At 40.8% G+C, this 27497-nt stretch overlaps 1 protein-coding gene across 6 annotated transcripts in view; it reads right to left on the bottom strand.

Annotated features, from left to right (window-relative positions):
- LRP1B (LDL receptor related protein 1B) overlaps positions 1 to 27497 on the bottom strand; it is a 1041366-nt gene that overhangs the window by 270267 nt on the left and 743602 nt on the right. For all 6 annotated transcript variants that reach the window (XM_067472799.1, XM_067472815.1, XM_067472824.1 and 3 more), the window contains exons 12-14: positions 18872 to 19052; positions 4073 to 4292; positions 1854 to 2043 (exon numbers count right to left, since the gene is read on the bottom strand). In XM_067472799.1, coding sequence (XP_067328900.1) covers positions 1854 to 2043; positions 4073 to 4292; positions 18872 to 19052 — 591 coding nt within the window. The remainder of the gene's footprint in view (positions 1 to 1853; positions 2044 to 4072; positions 4293 to 18871; positions 19053 to 27497) is intronic.

Genomic DNA, 27497 nt, shown 5'->3' with positions numbered 1-27497 from the left:
TCTATTGGATCTTCAATAATGATTAGTAAGTCATCAGTGAATATTCTCAATTTATAGGTTTCACTCTTGATTTTTAACCTTCTATTGTTTTCTAAAAGAGTACTTTGAATACTAATATAAAAAAGTAGGAGTGATAGTGGACAGTCTTGCCTTGTGCCTTTTTGTATCATGCACACCTTTGTTTTTTCTCCATTTATCCATATTTTTGCCTATTGGGTATATATATATATCTCTATCTATCTATCTATCTATCTATATATCATATTTTAATATATTGCTTTTATCCATGTTGTACAATTGTCACCAAAATCCATCTCTTCTAATATTGCAAATATAATTTCCCAGTTTACATTATCGAATGCTATTTCTGCACCTAGAAATGTCAGGGCTGCCTTTTTCATTTTGTTTTTCTAAAACTTCTGTTATATCCAGGACTGTTCTCAAGTTGTCATAAACTTGTCTTTTTAATAGAACTCTTGCTTGATCTTGATGTAAGAATTTACTTAAGTCTTTTTTTTAGTTTTTCTGCTAAGGTTGTGCTGAAATGAGATGAGTCCTTAATTCTGTGACTTTGACAGGTCTTGGCCTTCTTTAGGAATCAAGGTAACTGTTGCACTTCCCCAGGTATCTGGTATCTTGTTCATATTTAGTATTCTGTTGAATAAATCCTGCACAGGTTCTTTAAGTTTTTTTTCAAATTTCTTATAATGTGGAGAAGCCATCTGGTGCTAGAGTTTTATTAAGTTTTGATTTTGCTATAGCTTTTGTGATTTACTCCATGGTTATTGGCACATTTATTTTTTGTTTTTCTCTTTGGTTAATTCTGGTAGTTGACATTCTTTGATGTAATCTTTTATTATTTGGTTTTGTATTTGCTCAAAGAGTGTTGTAGTATTTATGATTTTCTAAGCACCATGTTTTACCACCAATTATCTCAGACTGCTAGGAAATTCTTCCAATATATCATTTTTTAAAATTTTGTGATTACAAATACATTCTGTCATCTGTGTGGTAGTTCTCCATTTATTTAAAGATGGACATTACAGTACACTTTTCTGTGTTTTTTTCTAGTTTAAACAAAAACACTCTCATCTAGAATTAAAAAAGGAAGTATTGTGCAGAATGAGAGATTATTACAATATTATTTACATACGTCAAAGCAGGGGAAAGCACCAAGATAAGCACCTATCTTGCCAAAACAGAAGAACTAAATGATGTTATAAAGATATTATTTGTTTACAGTTTTTTCATTTCCAAATCGAGAGTAAAATGTAATTTCAAAAATTTCACTGATCTTTTACAAAAGCAAAAGATTTATATGTCACAACACACCGTTACCTAGTGAATTGCCCATATCTACAACTTAAAACACATAAAAAAGCTTATCAAAGGAAACTGAAAATAACTTCATCACGCCTTTTAACAAACAAATAATTACAAATGGAGAAAGCCTAAATGTATAACTGTTACGTGAATCCTACACCACCCAATAATATTTTATTGGCCCAGAGGAATATATATATATATATATATATATATATATATACAATCTTAAATTAATGTCTATGCTTCTCTAATAGCAGCAAGTTTTTTTTACCTCACATGTGTATTAATCCTGCATGTCAGTTGCAATTTATGCCCACTGAAAGCATATTATTTCAATTCAAATGAGCAGCTTTTTCTACATTTACTTCATAGCTTCTTTGATTTGATACTTTGGTTCTTTATCTGTTTTGTACTGGCACTTACACAGTAGGCTCCTTGCAAAGGTGGAGGCAATGTAAAAAAAATCATTTCTGTAACTAATGTTAAACAATACTTGGTATGAATGCAGAAAATACACTTTCCAATACCTTGCTGCTTCTGGGAATCATAAATCTGCAGCCCAAACAGAGGTGATCTCTCACTTCTTAGAAGTGTGACATTACTAGCTATCAAATCCAGTTGGAAAATAGAGCCATTTATATAATCTGTCCAAAAAATATAATTCTTGTAGTGTGACAGTCCAAATGGATGGTTCAGTTCTTTTCCACTGTAGACCACCTGCAATTAATTGACATTAGTTAAATTGTTGCTGAAAATTCATACATCATTAAACACTTTAAACCAAATCCAATTTGCTGCAACTAAAGCAGAGACATTGAACCAATGGTATACTGAAAAATTTATACTCATGTACGATACGATTCAATGGGTGCTATCATAATATTGAATAACAGCAAGTCTTCAGATTGAACCATTAATTAAAAGAGGGTAGGAGAATGGTGAGAATATTTGTCCATATGTAAAGCAATATAGTTTCAAACCTTGAAGTACCAAGACATAACATTCCCAGAAAAAATGATGCAAATGATTCTTAGACAATCCAATATTCTTGGACAATCCCATATTCTTTCTCATTTCTATATATATCTGTGGTGGTATTGTGAAAGTTGCATGACTTTGTGAATGAAATCATTCAAGTTTATTTAAGCTACAATGATATGGTTTTGGGCAGATGACCAAAGGGTCATAGGAGATTTCATATTATTCCTTCCAATGGCAGACAGGATGATTAAACAAAGTTTCCAGTTACTGCAAAAATAGTATCTTTACTTATCTGCCAGAGCTCTAAAAAGTAAGGATTCTACTTGAATATAAAGGGGAGGATTGGGGAAATTCTACGTGCATCTGCAAGATTCCCCCCTCCCCCCCCCCCACACACACAAATTAATCCCTGCTCCCAAATAATTCAGAAACTGGAGGGAATTTGACCAAAGGAGGACAAATCATCACAGTGTTTGTTTTAATATGAAAAATCCAAAATATAGGGAGAAAAAACTCTCTTCCCTGTTCTGTTGATTTAATCTTACTAGAGATTTAGTTAAGATAATTACTCTGTTCTCTGATATCTTTTCTTTAACAGTAGAAGTCCTCAGCCATTTTTCTCAATATTGAGCCATCTGATGATGACACTGCAGTAACCACTTCTATAAAATCCTAGCACAGTTTATGATTGTGAAAAAATCAATATTTTTAACTGAAACCATTGTAAAAATCTATGTTGTCCTCAGTTGCTCATTCACCAAGTCAATAATATAAGTAAAGACGATTTGCATTCAGTGTAATATATAAGGAACTGATGCAGTCCCTAAAGAAGCCAAAGCATGTGCACAACTATTTTACTCCAGTATAGTGCACACACACCAGTTTGTGACTCATATCTGCAAAAGTAGCTATTGGCCTAGATCCAACTGTAACTTCCACTTGGAATAACTCAGTGATCAATGGAAACTCTGTGAACCAGCACTTATATAGATTGATTTGATAGATCTATTATAATTGAAACAATTGGACTTAAGTCCTGAGGTTAGTTTTGTGTAAACCTAGTGTAATTATTATGCTATACACAAATCAATTCACTGATTACTCAGGACCATTAGAAAGCTCAAGCTATAATCCTTATACACTCTTGGAACCAAGTTGTACTAGAAATACTCAAGCTTATGATTCAAATTAATGGTTCTTCGTGTTATTACTAGGAATATAAAAAGAAATATTTTTAAAATGTTCTTGTCCTCAACAATAAGATTCTCATTCAAATTACTCCGGGGGGTTGGGAGGAGACAAATACCAAATACCACATTTTTAATCCCTGTACCACACTAAAAATACATATTTTCAATCATCATCAGCAAGAACAAAACAGATTTTTGCACACACTATTACCTTTTACTCTAAAAAATACCGCCCCCTCCACCAAAGTATGGAAATATGAAAAAAGCAGACAAAGAAAAGTCAATGGCAATCATCATGATCTTTCCCAGCAGCTAAAAAAATGGATTTTTTTTTAAAAAAAAATATTGCACACAAGAACAAAATATGTAAAGATTTCCATCCTGAGTTATCCTATGATGTAAACAAATGAATTCTGGACCACAGTGGAGTGACCACTAAGATATTTTAGTGCTTCTTAAATCAAATATCTAATGAACAAGACAGCTTAAAAAGGAAATATGGAAAGAGGGTTAAAAAGTAGAAATCTGATTCAGTCAGAGGTAAAAATGTGAGCATCATTGAAAAAAATAATTACCTTTCTGTCAGTTCCATTCAAAAATATTTTTTCTATATGATCATAATAGGCATCACACCAATATAATATATTGTTTTGATAGTCCAGTGTTAATCCATTTGGCCACAACATCTTTGATGTCACAAAAATTTGTCGATTGTAGCCATTCATCCATGCTTTTTCAATTCTTCCCACACTATCATCTGTTTGATCTTCTTCCCAGTCTGTCCAATACATCAATCTACAAAAAACAAATAAAACCATTTATTTATTTTTGTACTACATAATTGAAGCCTTAAAATGCTTATTTACACAAACAATGACATTTCTAGTGTCTTCTTACTAAAAAGGAATAAATAGGGACTTTTGTTGGTTTTTCCTTAAACTTTGCCACACCCCGTTTTGAAATTAAATGCAAGATTTTCCTACACTATCATACCTAATCCTTTTCTCTGCCATCTTTAAAATGTATCTGTTTGATTTACCATCACACGGGAAACTTTTGCCTCCTCCCCATCATTTCCCCTCAAAATTCATCAACTCCTGCAGAGTTAAGGCATCAGTCTTAAGGCACTACTTTTCTGGGCTCGTTTGCCCTCAATGCCCTTCCAATGAAGGTAAGTTAAGGCACTTAACACTTATTTTAGTGGGAGCCACACTGACTGAAGGAGCAGCAGCCATTGTTTAAAAAAGATATAAATTACCTCTTCCAATGTAAAAGTAATGGTGGAAGAAAGGATTCTATATTACCCATCTTATCTCCTTTCCCCATGATGATGTCTCTATACGGGAAATTGAAAAATAAGTCAATAGCCAATGAGGTTTTTGTCATGTGATGGGCTCCATGGGATGCCAATTCTTAAATGTGTAGAAACACTGATTTTATTGTGTGTGATGAAGTCATAAGTAACATGGGGAGGAGAGTCAATTCTTCTATATGACTTGAGTGCTACTTAAGCACAGACAATACACTGAATTATGTGATTAAAAATCAATTGTTTGATATGAAATGTCAGACCTCTGTTAATGAACCATTACAAACTAATGAGTATTTTAATATAATTTTGGAATATGTTTTAATGTGTTTCTAAGAGCTGGTGGATCCACTTTATCACAAAGCTGGAAATTGTGCAATTGGGGAATTTTAATGTAGCCTTCTAAAGAAAACAGTTTGAAGAAACCCCATTTTTCCTTTTTTTGAAAGTAACTTTGCAAGTCTATATACAATTCAAATTCTCTGTGTTGCTTATTTCTTGTTTTGAAGTGATGAATAAATTACTGACTATCTTAAATGATAGACATGTAGTGAACACAATACATCCCTAAGTGTAACATTTGAATATCTGCTTATATTTGGTTCACAAATTAATGTTTGGCATCAGTAGGCATCCTTCTATTTTGGTTGCTTGATAATGCAAAAATTAAAGTATACATTCAATTAAAGTATACATTCCTTCATTTGTTATAAGAGCCACCATTGCTTTCAAATAAGCAATAACATTTTTTGGAAATTTAAACCTAAGTGATACTGTCAAACCAGGACACATCCATGTCATATGCTAATATCTGTAACAGTTGCTATGCTACCATGCCAAAGTATCATGGGAAGAGGGAAAACAAATGTGAAAAGCAGAGAGAAGAGATGTTCAACTCTTTGTTTCCCAATTATTTCCAATTGCAAACCCCCACCCCTACATGTCATATTGTATCTGCAAAATATAAGTGAGCAAAGAAAAATATGTATTTGAAACAGTATGGGGTAGAAAACCTGAGGCAATTTGGGGCATAGAAAATAAAGGTGGAAAATTGTTCCTCTATTCCTAACTCTGCTTTAAGTTTGACCTGAAACCCTCAAAATACTGTCATCTATTTGATCTTCTTCCCAGTTTGTTCAATATATTCATCTACAAAAGAACAAAAATGAAACAATTTGGTTCTTCTACTACATAATTCAAGCTTTAAAATATGACTGAACCACTGTTCCAAAATAAATAAATAAATCACATAGCACCATTTCTGAATTCAGCAAACAGCTGTCATGTAGCACTCTCACCTGAAAAACATTCAGGTGAGACTGCTGAAAAACATTTCTGTGGATAACGGTCTACATGGGATATGTAACATACATACTGGTAGGTTTCCTCCTGGATTATCAAGACACACAAAAATATGAAATCTTGTCTTTAGATTTCAGATATCCATACATAGCCTACATGACTAGCAGAGTATGTGAGATCTTGCTGTATCATTTTGTAGATGAATAAGAAAATGTGAAAATTCTGGATTTGCTTATATGAAAAATTTATATCTCTCAGCTTTATGTGTGACACTATATGGCTCTTTCTATATTCCTAGGATCAGGAAAACCTCTCTCTCTCATCACACACACACACAACTGAGAGGGCTAATAATTTCTCTACAAGGAGCCATATGAAATGTCTCACTTTACATGAGATATCAATTTGGTGCTTCAGAAAGTTCTGACAATTTTCTTGGTGTGTGCTGCATTTCATGTGGGATAGGGAAGTGTCAGCTGCTGACTGGGGTGCTGGGATTTCCCCACTGCTGCCCCCATGCCACTGTGATTCACCACAGAGGTTGCCAAATTTGAACGCTGGTAAAGCTGCATGTGATAAGGTCCCTAGTCAAAACATCTTACAATGAATGAAATGTCTTTTCTCGGAGACTACCCTTGACCATGCCCACTGACCCTGTAATCTAAGTTGTCTTCTTCTTCTTCTTCTTCTTCTTCTTCTTATTATTATTATTATTATTATTATTATTATTATTTACATTTCTATACTACTTTTCTCACCCCTGGGGGGGACTCAAAGTGGTTTACAACATAATAAATGGCAATTTCAGTGCTTCACATATAGTTAAAAATATCACATATCTAAATCAATAACATATAACTGTAGATTAAAATCTTTAAAACTATAAAAACATCAAACATAAACATAAGCATGAAACATATTATTGCTGCAATTAGCAACATAGACCCCTTCTCTCACCTCCCCTTCCCATCTCTCTCTCCACAGCGTTTCAGCCCTTCTTCTTATACCCTCCCTGCTCCCCCCATTCCAGAGGACACAAAGTTCTTTAGGTACATATTAAATACAGAATGGGGAGGGTAAAAAAAAAACATCCTGGGCCTTTTGCGGGGATGGTAAATGTGATATGAGGTCCTTGAAGGGGGCAGGGGGAAAGTCTTATCTGATGCTGGCAATAGGCTACTGATCAGTTTGGTAAAAGTCCAGAGGAACATAGATTGTATCAGTTGTGGTGTTATGAGTCAGACGTGAGCTATCACTTGCCAGTAGCTGCTGCCAAAAAGAGTTGGTCTGTCGGCTGCACCTTCCACTCGGGAAGGTGCAGCCTCCTGCCCTCCTTTTCATCTCCTACTTGCTGGATGCTTCAAGTAAGATTGCACAGCTGTGGGGGCCACACCCAGTATGTTTGGACAGGCTGGCCCTAGGCAGAAGTTTTAGAGTTCTCACCCCCTGGCTGCCTCTGCTACCCAGCAAAGCAGGCTCTGGTCCAGTGATGGCTTTTTATCTGCTTCTGGTTTCAGGTGAGATTGTATAGCTGTGGGGGCCGCACCCAGTATGTTTGGAGTGGCTGGCCCCAGGCAGAAGTTCTAAAGTAGAGTTCTCACCCTCTGGCTGCCTCTGCTGCCCACCAAAACATTGCCCATAATACTTTGCTCTGAGCAATAGTTATCCTTGAAGTTAATAAACTGAGGGTGGAAGTGATAGGAGAAGCAGCAGAGATGATAGTAAGAACTCCTGCCTCATATATTGACAAATTCTGTTGTATTAAGTTATATGTATATTTAGAAAGACCAGTTTTACCCAGAACGCCCTCAATCCAATATGAATTACCTAAAAATTCCAGACCTTTGGGAGTTTCTTGCTAACAGTGTGTTTGATTATGATCTTCTAATTTAAATTTATTTATTTGGAAACTGTCAGAGACTTCAGGTATCAAAATCAAGATTCACTGTGAAATCCAAGAAATTGCACTACTGGCCAATATACCTATGGTTGAAATTACACGTGCTGATGATAATATTGCAAGTCTTAAATCACTTTGACCTGTATAACTGAAGGAGTGCCTCTTCTTATATATCTCTGACCAAGTACCTGTGTGTGCTGTGTACGTGTGTATATAAGAGATAGAGAGATTCCCTTGCATCCCTTCAGTTAGGACAAGGTATTATGTGAGAATGTGGGAGACAGATTTCTCTGTTATGATGCCCTGCTTTTGGAATTCCCTACTGTTAGAGACTGATTAATGACACCACTGGCTTTGTATCAATGCCAAGTTAAAATCTGATTTTTAAAGTAAAGTCTTTGAAGCCTAATGGTTTTATCCAATTTGTAAGTGTATGTGTTTAGACTGCTTTAAAATTGTTTGAACTGATTCCATTATATGCTATCTTTGGTTAAAAGGTGTAAGCACCTTTAAATTGTTTCCAATTTATGGAATATTGTTGGCAAACCTTTCTGAGGCTGAGAGCATAGGACTTGATCAAAGCCACCTTGTGGGCTTCCATGGCTAAATTAAGATTTGATCCCTGGTCTCCTGGGGTCCTAATCTATTAATCAAACCACTATGCCACGTTAACATTCTGGGTAGAATTATTTCAATAAATAAATAATGTCATGCTGGGAAAATAGAAATCCACAATCTTCACAACAAATAAATAAGAACTAACTTCACAGACCACATTTGGGCCAACAACAAAACCCTGAGTACAATCCAAATTATCATGATCACTAGGTCCAGCCATTTAATTGAAGACCATCCTAAGGGCACTTTCTCACAAACCACAGAATTTTTCAAGAGGGAGAAAGCCCCATTTTAGCCCCAAGGAGAGCCCCCTTCCCAGCAACCCTGAGCCACAGAACCCAGAGAAGCTGTTCCAGAAACCCACTTTTCACTCACAAGGGAGTGCCATGGGGCTTACCAAATTTACTTTAAGATTTTTAACATGCCAGTGACAAAGTATTTAAATAAACAATTGTATGCCTTCAGGAAGAAAGTTAAATGCTGGTTATGGGACCAAGCATTTGTACAATGACTTCTAGTGCAAAAATGATGTCTCCGTGCAATAACGAACATTGCAAAGGACAGTTGGAATGACTCCCGGCTTAAGTCATTCCAAGTTAAGGCATTGAATTGTGTCTCTGTTGTAAGCTGCCATGAGTCCCATTCAGGGTGAGAAGGCTGGGATAGAAATGTGGCAAATAAATAAATAAATAAATAAATAAATAAATAAAGTACTACACTCCAACAGAGACAACACAGGATAGGTAGGGGGGGCACCACAGTAAAAATTTTGAGGGGAAAAAATCCTACCCAGCCCTGATGTGACCAGTCTCATTCATATTGACATCAGAGGGCAGGTGGGTGGATCACGCCAAAAGAAAGAGCCAAGCACATCATCACACGGCAGGGGGACGAAGCTTCAAGGCAGCCTCCCCACATTGGCCCAAACTGTCTCTATTCATGAGGGGGCCAAAATCCCCCCACCCCTCACACACACCTCAGCCTTTGCCTTTGAGGCTTTGAGTGGGGCTACTGGGATATTACTGGAAGGATGACCATTATCTCTAGCCCATGGTGCCAGCACTATGCAAGCAAAAGAATGTGGCCTCAGGAATAGCTAGTACTTATCCGAAAGTGCCTTCAGTGAAATCTTTGTCAGCTGCCTAGAACTGAAGTAAATAACCAGATCAATATACTCTGTACTCTTCTCAACAGTACAATGAATCAATAGCACTTGCAAACATTTATTTGACTTGTTAAAAGGCCATTACTTAAAATAGTATTCTCTGTTCTGCAGCTACCACCTGTCACATCCCAAACCAGGCGAGTGTAAGTGGCACTGAAGATCACATCTGGAATTAATTAAAACATCGCAAGGCTATTATTCTGTAGCATGACAATTATATTGCAGTAATTAACCTTTCCTACTAAACTAATGTTAAAATAAATGTATGTTTCTACAACAAAAAGTATGGACGATTCAGGTATAGGATGACTCAAATAGCTTGTGATTTACTAGAAAAATTCCACTTTATTTCAAGTGCTTTATATACTAATGTATAGGTCAACCTCATGCATAAATTGAAGAATAGTTTTTTGGCCCCAAATTGTGGATTTTTTAAAAAAATATGACCTATAAATAAGTCGAGGGTAATTCAATAGAGAGAATGCCACTATTTCCTCAGGAAGTCACCTGCCACCAATTTCCCACCTAGACATTCAGAGAGAACAGAAGCAGCACTATGGTGAAAAGAGTGGAGTGGGTCAGTAATTTTAGGCTGTACATGAGTATGTACAGTATGTTGTATGAAACCTCTTTTCAAACCATAATGTCTAGAATATACCACAATTATGCAGATTATAGCTAATCAAGGGAACATTTTGCAAACACAATTACCAGCATTAATTAGACACTGGGACAGCACATATCACTACAGTTTGGTTTAAATCAATATTGGCTTCCAGCAGACTGGCCTGTGTTTGCCCAACCATAATGTGAAAGTGTGAACAGTGACAAGGGCCTGTCTGAGTCACTTCAAGTGTACGTTTTTCAAATGTGTTTGTGTTTATTCAGTCATAAGCCAATAAAGTGCAATATGTGATATAATTTAAAGTGGGGAAAAAAACCCAAATGAGCTAAATCTGAATAATGGATGACATGGAAAGTTCATTCTGAAAGGCTTTTCTTTTCTTAAAATGTAAGAACATCACTATAGCTCCATTAAAACTGGTATATTCATCTGACATTGTGATATATTGATCCTGAAATGAACTGTTCTTTGAGTCTACAATCATTACTCACTACTGTCTCTTGTGCTGCAAACTCACTTTTATTCCAGCCAAAGCAGAGCAAGCAAGAGTTTAAACAGAGACTGGAATAACACATAACAAATAATGTGTCGTTTTAATTAATTAGAATTTTGAATAATGAGGTTTTGAATAGTAATGTTTTATTTTTAACATAATGAGTTGCTATTTTTTGACACAGAGAATAGTGAGTTTTGAGTCTTTTTTTTTCTTTAAAAAAATCTATGATAGGAAATAAGGAACTTTTTTAAAACCATGGGATGTTTTATGACATGAGTTTCAGTTTGCAACCTTGGAAAGATTTGTACCAAACAGTATTCTAGATTCCACACTGGCAAGATCTTGCATCAAAGAGGAGTTCTGGTTTGCAGACCGCAGAATATTTTGACAGGAAGCAATGACTGACAAAAACTGTTATTTCCCCAGTAACTTCAACATATAAATCCTTCAGCCTCCCTAATGTTCAAAGAAATAAATTAAGTTAAAAACATCTGTTCTAACCCCTGATTCTAATTAGCATAAATTTATTTATTATTTATTTATTTCTTGCATTTATTGACCGCCCCTCTCAGCCCGAGGGCGACTCGGGGCGGTGAACAACAACAAGGAAGACGGTGTACAGTGAATCGAGACAATACTAACCAGACAATACAACAAAACATATACTTATACTAAAAATCCGCTTCGTCAAGTCCTGGGGTCATAGGCAGAATTCGTAATCATAGTTCATTCCATTGTCATTCAATACACTCAACTGAAGGCCTGCTCGAAGAGCCATGTTTTCAGGCCCCTACGAAAGGCCATCAAGGAGGGCGCCTGTCTAACTTCAGCAGGGAGGGCGTTCCACAGCCGGGGGGCCACCACCGAGAAGGCCCGCTCCCTCGTCCCCGCCAGACGAGCCTGTGAGGCAGGCGGGACCGAGAGAAGGGCCTCCCCGGATGATCTCAAGGCCCTCGTGGGCTCATAGGCCGAGATGCGGTCTGCAAGGTATTTTGGGCCGGAACCGTTTAGGGCTTTGTAGGATAATACCAGCACCTTAAATTGGGCCCGGTAGCAGATCGGCAGCCAGTGGAGCTGGGACAGCAGGGGCGTTGTATGCTCTCTGCGTCCAGCTCCCGTTAACAACATGGCTGCCGCGCGCTGGACTAGCTGGAGCTTCCGGACCGTCTTCAAGGGCAGCCCCACGTAGAGAGCGTTGCAGTAGTCGAGGCGGGATGTGACCAAAGCGTGTACCACCGTGGCCAAGTCAGACTTCCCAAGATACGGGCGCAGCTGGCGCACGAGCCTAAGCTGTGCAAATGCTCCCCTGGTCACCGCTGAAACCTGGGGCTCCAGGCTCAGCGATGAGTCCAGGGTCACACCCAAGCTGCGAACCTGCGCCTTCAAGGGGAGTGCGACCCCGTCCAGCACAGGCTGTAACCCTATACCCTGTTCGGCCTTGCGACTGACCAGGAGTACCTCTGTCTTGTCTGGATTTAATTTCAGTTTGTTCGCCCTCATCCAGACCATTACAGCGGCCAGGCACCGGTTCAGGACTTCGACGGCCTCCTTAGTAGCAGGTGGGAAGGAGTGACAGAGTTGGACGTCATCTGCGTACAGGTGACACCGCACCCCGAAACTCCGGATGATCTCACCCAGCGGCTTCATGTAGATGTTAAACAACAAGGGGGACAAGATGGAACCCTGAGGAACGCCACAGGTCAACGGCTGCGGCGTTGAACAGGAGTCCCCCAGTAACACCTTCTGAGTACGACCCTCCAGAAATGACCGGAGCCACTGCAGAGCAGTGCCCCCGAGCCCCATCTCTGCAAGGCGCCTCAGAAGAATACCGTGGTCGACGGTATCGAAGGCCGCTGAGAGGTCCAGGAGCACCAACAGGGACACACTCCCCCTGTCTAGCTCCCGGCGCAGATCATCCACTAAGGCGACCAAGACCGTCTCGGTACCATGTCCCGGTTTGAAACCAGACTGTGCCGGATCCAGATAATCCGTGTCTCTCAAGAATACCTGGAGTTGTGAGGCCACCACGCTTTCCATGACTTTGCCCAAGAAGGGAAGATTGGAAACAGGCCGAAAGTTGTCCAATTTAGTGGGGTCAAGTGATGGTTTCTTCAACAGCGGCTTTATAACAGCCTGTTTTAGGCTCGCTGGAATCTTGCCTTCCCGAAGGGAGGCGTTAACCACCACCGTTACCCACTTGGCCAATCCCCCTCTGGCCTCCTTAAGAAGCCAGGATGGGCAGGGGTCTAGGATGGACGTGGTGGGTCTCATTCCTCCAAGTACCTTGTCCACATCCTCGGGTTTCACAAACTGAAAAGAATCCAACAAAATCTGACAAGCAGGTGCTTGTGTCACATCCACAGAGACTGCATCTAATGCGGCGTCCAGCCCGGAACGGATCAAAGCGACTTTGTCTGCAAAGAACCGAGCAAATGCTTCACAGCGCGTTGCCGAGTTGTCGGGGCTCCCACCAGTAGGGGGAGTTAAAAGGCCTCTGACAACCCGGAACAACTCCGCCGGACGGTTCTTTGCAGACGCAATAGTGGCCGCAAAGAAAGCTTTCTTTGCGGCTTTTATTGCCACGGCATATGCCCTCAAAAAGGACACAAACCGTGCTCGGTTTGACTCGCTTGGGTCCGATCGCCACACGCTCTCTAGAACCCTCTTCCTTCGCTTCATCGCTGCCAGCTCCTCGGTGAACCAAGGGGCTGGTTTAGCTCGGTTACTTGAGAGGGGACGTTCCGGAGCGATCATGTCAATAGCCCTGGTCATCTCCCCATTCCAGAGAGCGACCAAGGCCTCGACATTGTCGCCTACCGCGGTGGCGGGAAACTCCCCAAGAGCCATCAGGAATCCGTTCGGATCCATTAGCCTCCTGGGGCGGACCATCTTAATGGGTCCTCCACCCTTGCGGAGGTTAGGGGGCGCAGTGAGCCTAAATCTAATCAGGAAGTGGTCGGTCCACGGCAATGGAGAGATGGACAACTCCTCCACACCGCCACCCTGCTCCCATCCCTGGCAGAAAACCAAGTCCAATGTGTGTCCAGCACAGTGGGTGGGGCCAGTTATTTGTTGGGACAGCCCCATGGTTGCCATGGCGGACATGAAGTCCTGAGCCGCACCTGTGAGGGTTGTCTCGGCGTGGATGTTGAAGTCCCCCAGCACAAGAAGCCGTTGGGACTCCACCGCCAGGCTCGAGACCACCCCCGCTAGCTCAGGTAAGGAGACTGTAGTGCAGCGAGGTGGACGGTACACTAGCAGAATCCCTATTCTGTCCCGGTCACCCACCCTCAGGTGGACGCATTCAAAATTTGTGGTCTGCGGGATGGGGCTCCTGGTTAGATGGATGGTATCTCTATAGACCACTGCGACCCCGCCTCCCCGTCCTCCGGCTCTTGGTTGGTGTTGCACGGAGAAACCTGGAGGACAAAGCTGGGAGAGATTTACGCCCCCCGCTTCATCCAGCCAGGTCTCCGTGATGCACGCCAGATCTGCCCGCTCCTCCAGGATTAAGTCCTGAATCCAAGTTGTTTTTCCGTTGACAGATCTGGCGTTCAACAGCACCACCTTCAAGCCAGAGGGCCCGCTCACCTGGTTACACCAAATTACCTTAGGAGACCTTTTGGGAATAGTTAATTTGGAAAAACGGTCCGAATCAGGCCGAATTCGGGGTCTCCTTCTCCCGCATCTCCTCCTTCCCACCACGACCTCTATGGGGGCCCCTCGGCTGTTGGAACACCTCCCCCCCTCCATGCCGCAATTCTGAGCCATAAGAGTACTTTCTCCTATGCTTGTTGTTGAGTTTATTGGTTCTTGCCAGCATCCCCTAACTTCAATATATCTATCATTCGCTGGCTTTCTAAACTATAATAATACCACTTTGTGGGGGAAACTGTTACTTTCACACTGTGTGATGCGTGTTTACTTGATTTCCTCAGGGTATATTTACTCTCTAGGTGTATGCAAGTCCTGTGCTGTTCTTCTGCTGCCATAAAATTGTCTTTATTATTCTTTGAAAAGGAATAATGGCCATGAAGCCCAACTGGCTTTGTATGTATATTTGTCATTGTGAAGTTACAGACATTTGCATGAATAATGACCAGATTGTGGTTCTGCACAAGAGCAACAAAGTAATACCTTTGCAAACTGAGGATTTCACTTGTACTGCCATCACTGGTCACAGTAGTTTATTTTTTAAATAATCTGATTCCAAGCCAGCTTTGTTTTTAATGAGCTTTTCTTTATTTGGGGCTTTAGAAATAGATTTCACTCTTATAAGCTTATCTTTTTCAATCGGCTTTTTGTAGGATGCACATAGAAATGTATTTTGTGATGTTCTGGCTGATAACGTCCTTAGACTTCTCTGTCACCAAATTCCCAAGAAGTTAAGAGGCGAATTTATACAAAGACTTTCCCGAGTATCCTATATGCTTATATAAAAGTTAAGAATATTTAGTCAAAACAGCAACCCAAAGAACCCTAGATCGACTTTATGCACAAGTCAGTGTGAATACTGTAACATTTATCAGAAAAAGGAACCATCCCCTTCTCTAAGGAGAGTGGAAGAAGGTAAGAACTTAATCCGTACAAGGGAACATAAAGGAAGCACTGATCTCCTCTACTCTTTCTATCACAGCATCATTTCCGGCCTTGTAAAATGCCTGAGAGGGGAAATGGTGACAGCAGCAGCCGGGAGTGGCTGAACCACAAAACAGCAGTGATGCTTTCCTCTCTCCATGGACTCTCAACCTATCTACAAGTTATATCAAAATCCATAATTTTGGTTCTAAAACCTACCCTTCACTTATACATGAAACTGACTTATACATGGGAATATATGCTAAGGATATAGAGCTGTATGAAGTCTTGCTATCAATAAGCAGACACTCCCTTTTCATCCACAGATAACATCTGAACCAACAGAGCAATGGTTCCCAACCTTTAATCCTCCAGATTTCTTTTAAACTTCAGCTCCTACAATCTCTAACAGCTGGTAAACTGGCTGGGATTTCTGGGAGTTGAAGTCCAAAACACTTGGAGAACCAAAGGATGGAAATCACTTTAATAGAGGGATTATTACACTTTAGAAAGATTTGGGTTTTTTTTTCTAATACCATGTCTCCCTTGCACCCCTCAGTTCCACTGCTAACACAAGTCCACCCTTTTAAGGGGCAAATGGGATGCCAAAGACTAAAAGAACTATCAAAGTTGCTTCATCTCTAAATCTCAATGGGAGTATGCCCTATGATTAGGGTTCAATCCCATCATTAGAATATAAATTTGAATGCTATTCACTTTGGTTGAATTTCTCAGTGTATGTTAGTTCCCTTTATAATGCACAACACTTTGTTCTAATTTGACTTAGCAACTAATGTTCCTTTTTTAGAAATTGCATTAAGACCGCAACTAATATGGCGAAGTCAGGTTATGCTGATGTAAAAAATAGTGAATCTATGGAGCTCTTCAGGCATGCCACAAGAATCGCTGGGGATCGTGGTGATTCTTATGATACACATCCAGGGGCATGGCAACCTGTTGCCCCATGCCCTGCACCATCCGGGGGGGGGGGGGGCAGTTTCCGCTGTCTGGATTGCTCCCGTGTTGCTGCTGCTGCCTTTATTCAGCAGCAACTCCAGTTCTGCAGCAGTTTTGTCATGGATCTGCCCCAGATGTACTCCAGTGTGTGATCTCACAAGCTCGTCTTGTGAGCACAAGGCAGAGAGCCTTCTCCGCTGTGGCTTCCCGACTCTGGAACTCATTACCTGGAGAGATCAGGAAAGCCCCTTCACTAGAAACGTTCAAAAAGAACCTTAAAACCTGGCTCTTCCACTACGCCTTTGGTGGATAGGTGCACATCATGACACTACTATTCCCCTCTACGCTTTCACCATGGTGTACATGCCCTCCAAATTGGGAAGTTTATCTTCACAACTCTGTGTTTTTATGAGTTCCTTGCAAATAACCTGCTCCTATTTTTATCTCATTAGAGTCTTTTAACCGTTTTATCCTGTACATGTGGCCCGCCCATTGTTATCGTGATTGTGTTTATTGGAATGTTTTTTTTTCTCTCTATGTAATTTTGTTGATGTTGTTTGATGTTTATGTATTGGTTTTATTTTGCTGAAATATGTTGTCTGGGCTTGGCCCCATGTAAGCCGCTCTGAGTCCCCACCGGGGAGATGGTGTGGTGGTGGGGTATAAATAAAGATGATGATGATGATGATGATGATGATGATGATGATGATGATGATTATTGGAGCCAGTGGGCCCCACAGCAAAGCCACTGTGGAATTGGAATTGCCTTTGAAATTTTTCCCATGTGGACATCCTATGGCTAAATAAAACCCAGTCTTTTGCAGTTTCAAAGTATGATGTCCACTGACAGAATTAGTTGCCCTGTTGGCAGTGTTCTATGGACATTATTGGAAACTTTAAAAAGTTCATACCAATGCTATATCTAAAGCAAATGGAAGCTCTGTATTTCTCAATTAGGTTAAGACTGTAAAAATACTACTTCTGGCTTCAAAGCAACATTGCAAATGCAAAACAGTATAACATGGAAGTTGACAGATGAAGAAATCATAAACATGGCTAACAATATCTAAACATCTATATAAATAAAAATGTAATGTTTGTTTGTGGGATTAACAGAACTCAAAAACCAGTGGGCGAATTGACACCAAATTTGGACAGCATACACCTAACCACCCAATGTATGTCCTTCACTCAAAATTTTTTGATTTTGTCATTTGGCAGTCATAGTTCTTGGGATTTATAGTTCACCTACAATCAAAAAGCATTCTGAACTCCACCAATGATGGAATTGAACCAAAGGTGACACACAGGACTCCCATGAGCAACAGAAAACACTAGAAGGGTTTGGTGGACATTGACCTTGAGTTTGGGAGTTGTAGTTCACCTATATCCAGAGATCACTGTGGATTCAAACAATGATGGATGTGGACCAAACTTGGCACAAATATTCCATATGCCCAAATATGAACACAGATGGAGTTTGGGGGAAATAGACCTTGACATTTGGGAGTTGTAGTTACTGGGATATATAGTTCACCTACAACCAAAGAGCATTCTCAATCCCACAAACGACAGAATTGGGAAAAATTTCCCACACAGAACACCCATAACAAACAGACAATACTTAAGGCCATCCAGTCCAACTCTCTTCACCAGGGCAAGAAAATCTAATCAAAGCCCTCCTGACAAACAGCCATCCAGCCATAGATATAGATAGATATGATTCACACACAGAAATATATAATATCATGGATTTGAAAGGGACCCCTAAAGAAGGACAATGATATGTTGCCTGTTCCAGAGTAGATAAACCAGACACTCTCCACATCAACACTGGCAAAGAAACATCAAAACGTACTGAAAATTGTAATAAATATGTTATTTTATTTTAACAAAAGACATTGGAAAAAGGAAGGTTGCATATTTTTTTAAAAACGTGAGTGCATTGATTATTGTCCCTGGTTCATCATATGCTTTTAGGGGAGGAAACACTTCTGTTCTTTTCTGTTGGGAGCAGAATTTCGCTTCTAATAGCCTGTAGCTTTCTTATATCACTCAGAGTATTTCTGGACATTTGTTAAATAAATGCCTGCTTGAACCAAAAAAAAAAAAACACTGGCAAAGAAACAACAAGAAATACTGTTTACCCATAAATGTAAAGAAATTACATAGATTAGAAACCATTACTTTATTTTCCAGATCACTAGACTTGTCCACAGCAACGTGTGGCAGGGGACGGCTAGTCTATTAATAAATGAACAGAAAAGGCTTACGAAACCTGAGAAAGGCCGGTTTATTTTTGAATTAAATTGTACATAGTCTCCTCTAATATATGTATATCAATTAGTCTAATATCAAGACCTCACAGAGGTCTTACTTCCAAAATAGATTAAACATTATTTTAGAAATATTTTTTTTTCATACCCATTAACAGGATCCACAACAATTCCTCGAGGATGTGACATGTCTCCTTCTAACAGAGTCTTCCGACTTTGAGATGCTTTCTCTAATCTGGCAACATTAATTGTTTTTCTGTTGCCATCATTTGTCCAAAATAGATTATTTCCAATCCAGTCCACTGCAATGCCTTCCACGTTGTCAAGATCTGTTTAAAAAAACAGTATACATATTCCGTATTATTCATATTATTTTTGAAAAGATATTGATGAAGTTCCAAACCACTTGCAGCTCAAATGTGATTGAAGTAGTTACACATTCATACTATTATGTCATATATATGCATCACTATGTTCAACTGCAATGACAGTATAGTTGTTTGTCAGCATGGTAGTATAGTCTGAAGTGTTACATCGTGGGAAAAAGCCCGATTAGTATGACAAACCTTGAGAACAAAACATAAGGAAAAGAGGAAAAAATGAGGATTAGTAATTAACTGTTGTCATAGAAACAAATTTGTAACCTTACAAATACAATAAAGGGTCTTAATGAGTATCATAGCATGCCTATATATAGTAGAAAAATTGAAAGCTTCTGAATCAAGAGAATTCCCTGGAAAAAAACTGTGGTAACACAGAGGGAAGCATCTGTTGCAAAACATAATTTAAGTATATCAAAAAAAACCTGTTCAATGAATTAAAATGCATGAGGATAGAAGTGGATTAAGTATTTCAGATCATTAGAACAAAAGCTTTTTAGAACTTCTAGCAATACATCAAGATTTTTCTATGAAATACTTTATTTTTCCTTTGCATTCTCAGATTTCAATATCTTTCTTGAGCAGCAACAGCTTTGACATTTTTCCGAGGTAATTAAATCTAGCAGGTATAGCAGTAAGTTTATTAGAAAACCAGACCAATCCAATATGTTAGATTAATTTGTTATACTGCAATACAGCAAATTTCAGATGAGAGAGAAAAATACTACTTAAGGAATGATGCAATAGAAGTGCAAACATTCTGAAAGTTTATGAGAAATCAATACATAACAGTTCTGTATTTGGTAGAAGAAAACTACAACTGAAGGACAATTGTTCCTATTTTAAAGCAGTACTGGGAAATAAGGTGCCCTCCAGAAATTGTTCCAACTCAGTTTTTCCTGTTACTTGGTCATATTGGTTGGAACTGATGGATGTTATTAAGGCAGGCATGTCAAAAGTCCAGTTCGGGGGCCAATTGTGGCCCCTATTCAAATTTCCATCAGTCTTCTCTCTCCAGGCATCCCCCCCCTCCCTCACTTGCTTCTTTCCTTCCTTCCTCTCTCCCTTCCTTGACTTTCTTCCTTCTTCCTTTCATGACTTCCTCTCTTGGTTCTTTCCTTCCTCCCTTCTTAGGAATCAGGGCTCTGGAAAAGGTAGGCTCCTCGGGAAAAGAGAAAGAGAGATGGAAGCCTCTTGTGTCCCTTCACCCCAATTAAGTGTTGCCTTCTCCTCAGGTGGCTCAGCGTCGAGCATCCCGTTCCAGTGGCCCCTTGTATCTCTCTCTCTTCTACCACAACTTTTTATTTATTTATTTACAAAGGAAGGCTCCCCAATTGCCCTGCTTGCCCCAGGTGCTTGCTGCTGGCGCTGCTGCTGCTGAATGGTCAGGAAGTGTGGGGCTTGGAGGCCAAGCATCTGCCTGGCTTCCCTCCCCAATTCCTTCTCTACTCCAGCCTCGTCCCACATCACTACCCCGTTTTCCAAAAAAGCTGCCCTTTGTTGTTGCTCTTCCTTTGGGAAGAAAAGGTGAGAGCCACGCAGCAACTATAAGCCCCTTCTGCCACAATCAAAGTTCTCCTGACAAATGGTCATGCTGCCTCTACTGAAAAAGAAGGAGACTCCACCAGACTCTGGGGCAGTATATGCCACTGTCTGGAATGACTTGAAGGCACACAACAACAATCCTAATTAACTTGACTCTTCTAATCAGCCAAAACCAGGCCCACACTTCTCATTTATGTTGGTTAAAAATTTATATATTGTACTGTTCTTTCTTTGTTCTTTTTCCCTACAAATAATAAATATGCACTGCATTGTGTATAAGAATGTATTCATGTTTTTTTTTCAAGCTATAGTCTGGCCCCCCACCAGGCTGAGGGACAGTGAACTGGCCATTGACTTAAAAAAACCCTGGATTAGGACACCCCTGTAAAGCAGTCTTTCTCCAAACCTCCAGGTTGGAGAAAGGTAGAGTAGAAACGTCATAAATAAACAAATAATCTTGAAGCAAGTTCCTCACTTCTGCACCCCACCAATACTGAGTGGCAGTAATAGGGCAGCCTTTGTGGGAAGAGGAGGAGGAGAAGGGGGGGGGGGGATTTAGTGTCCTAGGATGCTTTCACCCTGTCTTGGTGATGGAGCACCACGCCGGACATCACATGGCATTGTGTGACTTCTGGTGGTGGTCCTGCCCCTCAACTTGGGGTGGAAGCATCATTGGATGCTTCTCCCAGAACATGGCTCTAATGGAGCCCTCAAGGGGCCTTACCAGGAGAGTGATGGGGAAAGTACTGCCAAGAGGGAGCTGTGTGCGAGGTGACAAATTTGCCTCGCTGATCCCCTCTTTTCTCAGTGAAGCAGGTGAAACAGGGCACTCTCCCTAGCCTTTCTGGTGAGGCCCATAGTGTGCTATTTACAGTAGCATAATTTTCATTGGGTACTCTGGGGTTTTGCTCTGAGTAAAAATGTGGCAGACTTGGCCATTTGTTTTCTGTGATTGAGATACACACACACACACACACACCTGAGTGAGTTGAACAGTCTTGACTTATGCAAAGGGAAGTTGCAATAGTATTTTGTGTTAAGTTCGTTATTGAATTTAGTTAAATAAAATGTGAATGATGTTATTTCAATACAATGTCAAAATATGCATATATATAATTATGCAAATAGAAAGCACTACACAAACAAATATTTTAGTCGCATAATAAATGGAGAGGACAACACCTGTAATTAGATCTAAAGTGGGTCATAGGGCTATATTGTAGGAGAACCACTGCTGTAAACATTTTCTTTTGTATAGTAACTGTCCCAATACTGACTGCACTTTGTGCAGACAGTCAGATTAAATGCATGTAATTTGGAATACATTCATAATACTGCATCTTGTTTGTGGTTTCTATAAAATGAGAAGCAATGAGAAGCAAATACAGTAGAGCATTTCCTGAGGTCACATCAAAATAATTTTCCTCACTGTCTCTCCACTAAGATTGTCTTTAACTATCCTCCAAGGGATGAGACCCTTATATACCATGCCTGCAAAAGCTTTCAGTTATAAATATTTTATCTTTGTTTTCAGTGCATTTCTTTTTCTTGATGCTTCCAAAATTATAGGCTTAATGATTCAGTTTGGATAAATACTCAAACCTAGGAGAACTATGCTGCTTGAAAGAGTTGATGGGAAGGGAGTGTGGCTCATCTAGGGTGAAAAATAAATCCACATCAAAATGAGCTGTTTCCAAAGCCCTAGATTGCTTCAGAGCAATTGATACACTCCAGAATTCTTATAGACCTCTCTACAAAAAGTATCAAGGGACTAGCTTTGTGATTAACAAATAGATGTTCCAGTGAGGAAAAATCTTTATCAGGACTCTTCTTTTTTACTTTTAATCACAAGATCATTGGAAGCGATGAATAAGTTAATACCAAAAAAAAAACCCAACAACAAAGTAAAGCAAAACATTAACATAATGTTAATATTAACATTGTTAATATACTTATTCATTAGTCATGACTCCATGACTGAAACAAAATATTATTCTTAATTTTACACCACCAAATTAAAATCACTCCCTCAAAAGGAGGGGAAGATATCCCTCTCATCTAAATGCTGCATTCTAATATGCACCACATTCCTCCACACCTACCTGTATAAATTGACCTTATCAATTCAGAAACACATACACTTGAAAATTAATCTTATGCAATTCTGCAGTCTTATATATGGCTTTGTCTCAAGCCAACACCCTCCCCAACTCAAAATAAGATTAAGATCATTATTTTTTATTTCCAAACTTTTAAGACGTTACATCAGGGCACATCGCATAATCCTATCTGAAATTTTGAAATGCATAATCCATTGAATCAGAGTTACTACACAAGAAAATAAAAACCATGGGCTTGTCTACACTGACAACAAATAGGTTGAGATGTAATCGGATTAGCTCCAAAGTGAGTAAATATCATGGGGCTGATCCAGTTTAATCTGGGACAAGGCTGCCATAACATGGTATTGCTTCAGGTTAAACTAAGTTGAGGGAAAGCCTAATTCTTGATCTAGAATTTGGGCTTCCACACAATATAGGGTCTGTCAAGACAGCTGTGCTGGTTGCTAACCCAAATGTTCCACAGCAATCTTGACTGCCATACTGCATTTTCGGGCTCAGGTGGCCTGGGAACATGGGATGGCAGATTTCTGTCACACTGCTCCTTCCCCATGACATAGATGTATCTTGCCATGAAACTCTACCTTTTTTCTGCGTGGTACTGTGAAATCCACACCTGTGGTATTTCCCTGCGTCCACGCAGCTGACTCGGATCTTTCTTGAAAGCTTTTCCTAATTAGGGACTCCAGCCCCGCCCATCTACTCCTAATAAAGCCAGGCAGCGGGGCTTGGAGCCTTAATTCCTTTTGTCCGCGAAAGCAGCAACAACTCGGTGTTCTCTCCTAAAAACAACCAATTCATTGGGCCTGTATTGGACTCTTGGCATGCAAGGGCCTACTTGCTATCAGACAGGTTTCTGAATCTGCATTCATTAGCTCTTTGAGTCTGGCAGACGCCATACATCCATGCCAGGGATGTCCAGTGCTTTTTGGGACACATGGCATTCACCACAGCTGCCACTCCTTTCTCCTGTTTGCACCTTCGGCCTCTCCAGAATTTCTTCGGGCACTTCATCCCATGCAGGATAAGCCCAATGAATGTGTCATTGTCCCTTTAGCCATCCACAGGTCTCTCAACTAGTGGACTCATCGCTCCAATCTCTGTGTGGGCGATGTTAGCAACCGACACTTCCCTCTCAGTGTTGTGAGCTCACCTCAATGGTCACACCATCCATGGTCCTTAGGCGGCCATAGAGGGCATGGAGCACATCAACTATTTGGAGTTACTCGCAGTAGAAATGGCACTGCACCTTATCTGTCATTTGCTCATGGACAGTATTGTCCAGCTTACCACCACCACTACCATTGTGATTTGCTTGCCCTCATCATCAGAATCTGGGACTGGTATACCATAACCCTCAGTGCCATTCATCAAGAACTCTCTTGCTGGCTCCCTCAGTCAGACAGTTTATACTGACCACTAATGGTCCCTTCATCCTTCCCAGGCATGGGAACTCTTTGTCAGATGGCAAACTCCCCTTCTGGACTTGTTTGCCTCTCCCGCCAACATGAAGTGCCAATTCTTTGGAGCACGTCTTACCTCCACCAGACAGGCTGTTGGGAGATGCCTTCCTCCTGGATTGGACATCCACCCTCCTAGTGTACATCTTTCCACTATTGCCAGTGCTGTCCAGCGTGGTCTCTCGTCTTCAAGCAGAGCAGGTAGATTGCATTGTCATCACACCATGGTGGCCCCGCCAGCCATGGTTTGTCATTCTGCTCCAACTTGCAGGCAGCTGTTACATTCAGTTGCCACTCAGACCAGACTTGCTGGCTATGGGCAACAGCCCAGTCCCATACTCCCAGGTCACTCAGTTCCGGTTGACGGCGTGGCAGCTCCAGCCTCAGCCCTCTCTCAACCAGTAAAGGGCATTTTGGACCTTGCCCTGAGACCTGCCACTAAACATTGTTACATTTGTAAGTGGTGTCATTTTTGCATTTTTTCACAAAAGCAAGGGGTTCAGCCTCTGTCTGCTTCCACTTCCCTCCTCCTGGATTTTTTGATTTCTCTGTCAGATTCAGGACTCTCATTATTATTCTTGAAGGTCAATCTGGCAAATATAGATTCGTTTAGAAGCGAGCATTCTCTTCCCTCTCCTTTATCCGATCCTCTTGTAAAGAGATTTCTGCAAGGCTTTAGAAATTTCTGGCCCCAAGTAGGCCTGTCCCCCCTCTTGGAGGTTGGAGGTTGTTCTTTTCGCCCTTACGAAACCACCATTTGAGCCAATGGCCACTTCTGACATGTTCCATCTATCATGGAAAATGGCATTTTTAGTGCCTATTACTTTTGCTTGTCGCGCTAGCGAGCTTATGGCTCTTGAGTCGATAGTCCTTACCTGAAATTTCATAAGGATATCATGCTGGGCTCAGACATTTCCTTCTTACCTAAGGCAGCATCATAGTTTCATATGTCTCAGGACATTGTCCTTCCAACCTTATTTCCAAATCCTTCTACTCCCCTGGAGCAGTCTTTGTACCTTCTTGATGTGCGGAGGGCTCTTGCTTTTTATGTCCACCGCACAGCTCCATTACAGAAGTCACTACGACTTTTTGTTAAGTACCGTAGGGATACTGTGGGCCTTCCTGTTTCTACCCAGAGGTGGCGGCCTGGATAGTTGCAGCTATCCGGCTAGCTTGTGAAATGGCAGGACTGGACTTACCTGTTCAGATCCATGCTCATTCCACTAGAGCATTGGCAGCCTCCATGGCTTTTTTGCACAGTGTGCCTCTGCATGATATCTGTCGGGTGGCCATATGGTCAACACCGCATACTTTTGTCTCCCATTATACATTGGATTTAGCTGCCAAGAAGGAGACGGCTTTTGGGAGAGCAGTACTTTTTTCTGCACTAGCATGACACCCACCATCCGTGGGACTGCTCACTAGTCTACCACAGGTGTGGATTTCACAGTACCACGCAGAAGAAAGTAAGGTTGCTTACCTGTAACCATGTTTCTTCTAGTGGTAACTGTGAAATTCACACAACCCGCCCATCCTCCCCACATTCTGTCATGCCTTTTATCTCCGACTGTCTTTCGCGGTATGGAATTAAGGCTCCAAGCCCCGCTGCCTGGCTTTATTAGGAGTAGATGGGCGGGGCTGGAGTCCCTAATTAGGAAAAGCTTTCAAGAAATATCCGAGTCAGCTGCGTGGACGCAGGGAAATACCACAGGTGTGAATTTCACAGTTACCACTAGAAGAAACATGGTTACAGGTAAGCAACCTTACTATTTGTTCTTGGGAGCTGTGGCTTTCAGATGTCAGCTAGAGTGCTGAAGACTAGGTAGGTTGTTGGGGGGGGAGGGGGGAGACTCCTAGAGTGGCGACTCCTAGAGTGGCTGCCCAGCAGTGTTTTTGGATTATATGGTTTTAATAATTGATTTTAATGTTTAGATGTTTATAATGTTATGGTTTTAAATATATATGTTTATTTTATTATATTTCTGTATATGCTTGTCTGTAATGGTTGTCTGCTGAGACACTGGAAGTAGCCCAAGAAAGGAGGAAAGCAAAAGGAAACAGGGAGAAGGGGAGATATGCCCAGTTAAATGCGCAATTCCAGAGGTTAGCCAGAAGAGATAAGGAACTATTTTTAAATAAGCAATGCATGGAAGTGGAAGAAGACAACAGAATAGGAAGGACAAGAGACCTCTTCCAGAAAATTAGAAACATTGGAGGTAAATTTCAGGCAAAAATTGGTATGATAAGAAACAAAGATGGCAGGGACCTAACAGAAGCTGAAGAGATCAAGAGAAGGTGGCGAGACTATACGGAAGATCTGTATAGGAAGGATAATAATATTGAGGATAGTTTTGACGGTGTGGTGAATGAATTAGAACCAGACATCCTGAGGAGTGAGGTTGAATGGGCCTTAAGAAGCATTGCTAACAACAAGGCAGCAGGAGACGACGGGATCCCAGCTGAACTGTTTAAAATCTTAAAAGATGATGCTGTCAAGGTGATGTATGCCATTTGCCAGCAAATATGGAAAACACAAGAATGGCCATCAGACTGGAAAAAATCAACTTATATCCCCATACCAAAAAAGGGAAATGCGAAAGACTGCTCAAACTTCCGTACAGTGGCCCTTATTTCTCATGCCAGTAAGGTAATGCTCAAGATCCTGCAAGGAAGACTCCAGCAATACATGGAGCGAGAGTTGCCAGATGTTCAAGCTGGGTTTAGAAAAGGCAGAGGAACGAGAGACCAGATTGCCAATATCCGCTGGATAATGGAGAAAGGCAGGGAGTTTCAGAAAAACATCTACTTCTGCTTCATTGACTATTCTAAAGCCTTTGACTGTGTGGATCATAATAAATTGTGGCAAGTCCTTGGTGGGATGGGCATACCAAGCCACCTTGTCTCTCTCCTGAGGAATCTGTACAAGGACCAAGTAGCAACAGTAAGAACTGACCACGGAACAACAGACTGGTTCAAGATTGGGAAAGGCGTACGGCAAGGCTGCATCCTCTCACCCAACCTTTTTAACTTGTATGCAGAACACATCATGTGATGTGCGGGGCTGGATGAATGCAAAGCTGGGGTGAAAATTGCTGGAAGAAACATTAACAACCTCAGATATGCAGATGACACCACTCTGATGGCCGAAAGCGAGGAGGAGCTGAGGAGCCTTCTAATCAAGGTGAAAGAAGAAAGCGCAAAAGCCGGGTTGCAGCTAAACGTCAAGAAAACCAAGATTATGGCAACAAGAATGATTGACAACTGGAAAA

This window comes from Anolis sagrei, chromosome 1, assembly GCF_037176765.1.
Source record: "Anolis sagrei isolate rAnoSag1 chromosome 1, rAnoSag1.mat, whole genome shotgun sequence".
NCBI lineage: Eukaryota > Metazoa > Chordata > Lepidosauria > Squamata > Dactyloidae > Anolis > Anolis sagrei.
Note: the sequence above shows the minus strand (reverse complement) of the source record. Positions and strands in the feature narration are given on the sequence as shown.